Raw genomic sequence first — 7,300 nt, 5'->3', positions numbered from 1 at the left:
TGGTAATGATAACCAAATGAGGTAATATATTTTTATAATTCATTGTTAAAAGTTTTGAAAGTTAACATCTTTACTTACAGTAACTGCATCTTTGGGACATCTGGTAGATAGAATAATGCCCTCTTCTCCACCCCACCCCCACCCCGACCAAGGTGTCCACATCCTAATTCCACGAAGCTGCGAATATGCTCCCTTATATGGCAAAGGAACTTTGTGATTTAGTTAAAGATCTTGAGATGCAAGGATTATCATGGATTATCTACAGGAGTCCACTATAACCACAAGAGTCCTTGTAAGAGGGAGGTCGGAGGTCAGAGAGGAGAGAACATGCTATGTTGCTGGCTTTGAAAATGGGATCAAAGAATGTAGACAGACTCTGGAAAATGTAAAGGACAAGGAAACAAATTGTTTCCTGGAGTCTCCAGAAATAACACAACCCTGCTGACCCATTTTAGACTTCTGATCTCTAGAATTATAGGATGATACATTTGTGTCATTCTAAGCCACTAAGTTTGTGGTAATATGTTTCAAAAGTAATAAGAAAGTAATACATGATTGATCATGCTTTATTTTCAGTATGTGATGAAATAAATCAATTTCTAACTTCTGCGGGCACCCCAATAAAAATTCAAAGAGAAATTGGTGATTTCTATCATTTATTTGAGCATATAAAGAGCTTGGAAGTCATCACTCCTGTCTTCCCATGAGAAAAAATCTGAACTGAAAATCAACAACTCTTTATCATTAAAAAAGAAATTAATAAGTTGTACTTCATTATAATTAAAAACTTGTGCTTTGTGAAAGACACGATTAAGAATATGAAAGTCAAGCCACACACTGTGAGAAAATCTTTACATATATAGAAAAAATAACTTGATTCCAAAACATAAAAAGAACTCTTAAAACTCAACAATAAGAAAATGAACAACCCAATTAAAAAATGGGTGAAAGACTCTAACAGACACCTCTCCAAAGAAAATATATGGATGGCCAATAAGTGTATGAAAAGATGCTCCACATCTTATGTCATCAGGGAAATGCAAATTAAAACAACAAGATACCACTACACACCCAGTAGCACAGCTTAAATCCAGAACATTGACAACACCAGACGTTGGTTACGATGTGGAGGCATTTGCATTCATTGCTGGAGGGAATGAAAATGGTACAGCCACTTTGGAAGGCAGCTCGACAGTTTCTTATAAAACTAAACATACTCTCACTAAGATTTACCAATTGCCCTACTTGGTGTTGACTCAAAGGATTTGAAAACTTATGTCCACACAGAAAGCTCCACACAAATGTTTACAGCAGCTTTATTAATAATGTCAAACCTTGAAAGCAACTGAATTGTCCCTCGAGGTGAATGGACAAATAAACTGTGTACATCCAGACAATGGAGTAGCATTCTGCACTAAAAAGAAATAAGCTATTCAACAATGAAAAGAAGAAGACAATAGAAGAAAACTTACATGCATATTGCTAAGTGAAAGAAGCCAATCTGGGCTTAGACTACTTAGTATATGATTCCAACTATATAACATTCTGAAAAGGCAAAACTATAGAGGCAGTGAAAAGATCAGTGGTTGCCAGGTTTTAGCGGAGAGGGAGGAATGAATGGGTAGAACACAGATGATTTTTAGGGCAGTGAAACTACTCTGATACTATAATTGTGGATGCACATAATTATACGCTTGTCCAAACACATAGAATGTACAACACTGTGAGTGAACCCTAATGTAAACTATGGACTTTGGGTGATAATGACGTGCCAAAGTAGGTTCATCAATTGTAACAAATGTATCACTCTGGTGGGGATGTTGATAATGGGAGAGGTTATGTATGTGTGAAGGCAGAGGGTAATAAAGGGTACCTCTGTACCTTCCACTCAATTTTACCGTGAATCTAAAATCACTAGAAAAATAAAGTTTATTAAATAAAAATGGGCAAAAGATATGAAGAGATACCTCACCAAAGAAGATATACAAATGGCAAGGAAGAACCTGCAAAGATGCTCAACATCAGCTGTCAGGGAATTTCATATTAAAACAAGAATGAGATACCACTGCACATCTGATAGAATGGTGAAAATCCAAAACATTGAAAATATCAAATACTAGCAAGAATGTGGAGCAACAGGACCTCATTAATTGCTGGTGGGAATGCAAAATGGTACAGCCACTTTGGAAAATAATGGAGATTTTTGGGAAAATTTGGGAGATTTCTTACAAAACATACTCTTACCGTATGATCCAGCAAATCATGCTCCTTAGTATTCATACAAAGGAGCTGAAAACTTATGTCCACACAAAAACCTGCACACAAATATTTATAGCAGCTTTACTCATAATTATCAAAACTTGAAAGTAACAAAGATGTCCTTCAATAGATGAATGGATAAGCAAATTGTGGTACATCTATACAACGAAATATTATTCAGCAATAAAAACAAATGACCTATTAAGCCATAAGAAAAAAAAATGGAGAAAGCTCAAATGCATATTGCTATGTGAAAGAAGCAAATCTGAAATCATTACATACTGTATGATTTCAACTATACGAAATTCTGTGAAAGGCAAAACTATGGAGATATTAAAATGATCAGTGGTTGCCAGGGGTTTGGGGGGATAGAGGGAGGGATGAATAGACGGAACACAGCAGATCTGCAGGGCAAGGAAACTATTCTGTATGATCCTATAATGGTGGATACATGTCATTATCTATTTGTTAAAACTCATGGCATGTACAACACAAAGAGTGAACTCTACTATAAACTATGTACTGTAGTTAATAAAAATGTATCGATATTGGCTCAACTGTAACAAATGCACTGCACATAATGCAAGACATTAATAATAGGAGAAACTATGTGGGGAGGGATGAGGGAGTATATGGAACTCTGAATTTAGCGTTCATTTTTTCTGTAAACCTAAAACTGCACTAAAAATAAAGACCATTAATTTAAAGAAAGGACATTAATGACTTATCTGATGCAATTGAACATCAAGTTAAATCTGTTACTCAGACGAAAGTCCATAATTATGAGAATACTTTCAAAACCAGAGGAAATGCTTGAGCTGACAACTACAGAAAAGCAGACTTTACTAATTTTACTAACATTAGCATAATGAGTATTGCTCATTTTTGTTTCACAAATCCAGAAGTCTTTTTGCCACCATGAAAGATAAATGATGTTGGTTATTTCAAAGCTATTTCACATCTTTTGGTGTCACCCCAAACCATTTTAAGATAAATTGGTTCAAACATTAAAAATACTGGTAGGAAAATTTATGCAAGAGTCTCTACAGGTGAACCAAACTTACCATATTGGCAATTATCATAATCTAGGAATAAATGTAAACTTGGATCATTTCTCAAGACCCTAGCTTCCAGGGTCATTTAAACATTTTCAAATGGAGTTCATTCACTTTATTGTATCATAATTTAAAATATGTCTTAGAATTGTTTGTATTATTCTGATTGGATTAAAGTGTTGCACAGCTTTTCATGGTTTACTCTGAAATTATTTCAAACAGGACTTACAGTTTCTTAATCATTTATTTCACTGTCCTGACAATTGGTGAGGTAGAAGCATATTGCTCTGCAGTATTCTCTCTATTAAACTGTTCTGGTCTTGTGAAACCAGATAGAGCAACTCTCATTATGATGGTATAATCAGTAAAGACTACATTTTGTATGGTCATCAGCTAAAGCATTTCCTTAATAGTTTATTGTGGAAAAATATACATAAAATTTTAACAATTTTTAAATGTACAGTTCAGTGGCATTAGTTCATTCACATTGTATACAACCATTACCAGGATCCATCTCCAGTACATTTTCATCCGAAACTGAAACTCTGTACTCAATAAATAACTCCCCCTTCCTTCTTCCTGGGGGAGGGAAGAAGTTACAGTTCCTTGTAATTACTATGCAATTTTATGTTTCTATGAATTTGACTTTTCTAGGTATCCCTTTTTTCTGTTGGTCTAAAGGTTTGCAATATTGCTGAATTTTTCAGAAAACCAATCTTAGTTTCATTGATATTTTTCTATTGATTGGTTGTTTTTCTATTCTTTATTTCACTTATCTATGCTCTAATCTTTATTATTTCTTTCCTTCTGCTAACTTTGGGCTTGGTTTTTTTCTTTTTCTAGTCCTTTGAGGTATAAAGTGAGGTTATTGATCCGTGATCTCTCTTCTTTTTAATGTAAGAGTTTGCTGTTGTAAACTGCCCTCTTACTGCTTTGGCAGCATCTCATTTATGGTATTTTGTGTTTTATTTTCATCTGTCTCCAGCTAGTTTCTAATTTCTGCTCTTGAGCCCCTCTAGTGAATATTTTCCATTCAATTATTGTATTCCTCAGTTCCAGAATTTGTTTTCTTCTTTTTTTATAACTTTTTGTCTCTTTGTGATGTTTTCGTTTTGTTCATGCATCGTTTTCCTCATTTCTTTAGTTGTCTGCACTCTCTTTTAGATCAATGAATATCTTTTAAGTTGATTATATTGAATTCTTTGTCAGGAATTCATAAATCTGCATTTCTTTAGGGGTGGTTTCTGGAGATTTATTTTGTTCCTTTGAGTGGTTCATGTTTTCCCTGTTTCTTCGTCGCTTTGTGAACTTTAGTTGAGATTTGGGTATTTGAAAAAACAGCTACCTCTCCCAGTCGTTACCGACTGAGTTCATGAAGGGCAAGATCCTCAGCAATTAGCCCTGCTAGAGATGCCGACGAGCTCTCCAACCTTTTCTGGGGATGCAGCTTCTCTGAGCTGGTTCCTGTGTTTTCCCAGCGAAAGACGTTTGTCTGCTTCTTCTCTGGAGCCTGTAAACACTTGCGCCCCCTAGTGTTTGTCTGTCTGAAATGCTGAACTCTCTCTAGGGCTGTAAAAAGCTGGAGTGCTTGCCTTGTTTCTCCGCAGTCCCAACATGCCGTCCAAACTGCCACGTACTCTCAATCATACAAGACAGAAAACAATCCCTCAGACTATCTCCTGAAAGTCGGAATATAGTACATATAGTCCATTCTTCTCTTTCCCTCTTGAGGGAGAGCCAAGAGTTGGGAATTTTCTCCTGATCCTGCCACACTGGGCCAGGGAGGGGAGGTAGCTAGGGCAGGTAACATGTCATATGTTTGCTTCTTCGTTTTACTGGGTCTCTCCTTGGGTTTGTGCTTGTCTGGAGTGCTTCAACCTCTTAACTGGTTCCTGGTGTTCTCACAAAGGCAATTTGGTCTATATATTGTTGTCTTCACAGAGGAACAAGGGCCTGGGGATTCCTATTCTGCCAACTGACTGATATTACTCTTGGACCATTGTCATCCTTAAATCACGCCTCTTCTTGGGGAATTTCCTTGAGTTTTATTTCATCAGAAATCACATTTCTTAAGGGGAAAAATCCACTGAACCAATATTCTACCCTCCACCCCATCCTCTTTTTCTGCAACGCCCTGTTGAAGGCAGCCTTCACTTGAACGTTCCTTAGACTGTAGATGGGGGTGTTCTGCAGTGGGTTGAAGAGGGTGTAAAACAGGGAAAGGATTTTTTGCTGCTCCTCTTGTTCACTATTGTCTGGGACCAAGTAAACCACCATGGCAATGCCAAAGTAGGACTCAACCACACAGAGGTGGGATGAGCAAGTGGAAAAGGCTTTTCTGTGGTCATCCTTTGACTGGATCTTCAGGATGTCCCAGAGGATGTGCACGTAGGAAACCAGCACCAGGGAAAGGGGCCCAACTGAGACAAACACACTGTCAGTAAGGATAACCACTAGAGTGATCCAGGTAGAAGATCTGGTAGATAGCTTCACCTTTTTAGTTACTTGTCTTTGTCGACACCTATATTTGCTTACAGTGTTAAATACTGTATATTTTATGCTTTGGGTACTATATATCACTAAAATGAAAGTTAATTATGTTTAATTTTGTACTTATTCTAGAATTTTATAACTCGAGGTAAAGTTTTCATGACTTGTCAAAAAATAGAGAATAATTAATATCATGATGCATTTTTATATAAAACTAAAAAGGTTCTTCACAGCAAAGGAAACCATCAACAAAATGAAATGGCAAACTACCAAATGGGAGAAAATATCTGCAAATCATATATCTTATAAGGGGTTCATATCTAAAATATATATAGAACTCATACAACTCAGTAGCAAAACAAACCAACAAACAATCTGATTAAAAAATGGGCAGAGGATCTGAATGGACACTTTTCAAAGGAAGATATACAGATGACCAATACGTACATGAAAAGGTGCTCAAAATCACTAATCCTCAGGGAAATGCAAATCAGAACAACAATGAGATATCACCTCACCCTGTTGGGATGGCTATTATAAAAATGACAAGAAATAGTAACTGTTGGAAACAATGTGGAGAAAAGGAAACCCTTGTGCACTGTTAGTAGGAATGTAAATTGGTGCAGCCTCTCGGGAGAACAGTATGGAGATTCCTCAAAAAATTTAATATAGAACTACCATATGATCCAGCAATTCCACTTCTGGGTGTTTATCTGACAGAAACGAAAATGCTAAGTCAAAAAGATATCTGCATCTGCCTGTTCATTGCAGCATTATTTACAATAATCAAGACATGGAAACAACCTAAGTGTCCATTGAAGGATGAATGGATAAAGAAAATGTGGTACACACACACACACACACACACACACACACCACATAATGGAATATTATTCAGCCATAAAAAAGAAGGAAATCTTGCCATTTGTGACAACATTGATGGACCTTGAGGGCATTAGGTGAAATGAAATAAGTAAAATATCATATTATCTCATTTATATGTGGAATCTAAAAAAAAATGCTCATAGATACAGAGAACAAATTGATGATTGCCAGAGGTGGGTGTGGGGGTGAGCAAAATGGGTGAAGGCAGTCAAAAAGTATAAACTGAGAGTTATAAAATAAATAAATCATGTATGCACAGCATGGTGACTATAGTTAATACTCTACTGTAGATTCGAAATTGCTAAGATTAGATCTTTAAAGTTGTCATCACAAGAAAAATTTTTCTTACTACGCATGGTGGCGGATGTTACCTAGACTTATTGTGATGAACATTTTGCAATATATACAAATATTGAATCATTAAAGAAAAAGAGTAGCCCTTACTTATTTTATCCTCATTAGCATCATGAAGACAGTTGTTCAGTCTGGTTTCATCAATCCAGAGGAACTTTTGCCACCATGAAAGAGAAATCATTTTGGTTATATCCTAGTTGTCTCATGCGGCTTCTACCCTAAATCATTTCAGATAAGTTGGTTCAAACACTACAAAA

General features: G+C 36.2%; 1 protein-coding gene across 1 annotated transcript; it reads right to left on the bottom strand.

The window, feature by feature from the left end:
- Positions 1–5,327: 5,327 nt before the first annotated feature.
- LOC101395852 (olfactory receptor 2A2-like) lies at positions 5,328–7,045 on the bottom strand. Its single transcript, XM_087434640.1, has 2 exons — positions 7,039–7,045; positions 5,328–5,893 (listed from the first exon to the last, which is right to left on the bottom strand). Exons 1-2 carry the CDS (start codon positions 7,043–7,045, stop codon positions 5,328–5,330), a joined length of 573 nt encoding a protein of 190 aa, XP_087290766.1.
- Positions 7,046–7,300: the final 255 nt, after the last annotated feature.

Source organism: Ceratotherium simum, chromosome 1 (assembly GCF_057802395.1).
Source record: "Ceratotherium simum simum isolate JZ-2026a chromosome 1, ASM5780239v1, whole genome shotgun sequence".
Lineage (NCBI taxonomy): Eukaryota > Metazoa > Chordata > Mammalia > Perissodactyla > Rhinocerotidae > Ceratotherium > Ceratotherium simum.
Note: the sequence above shows the minus strand (reverse complement) of the source record. Positions and strands in the feature narration are given on the sequence as shown.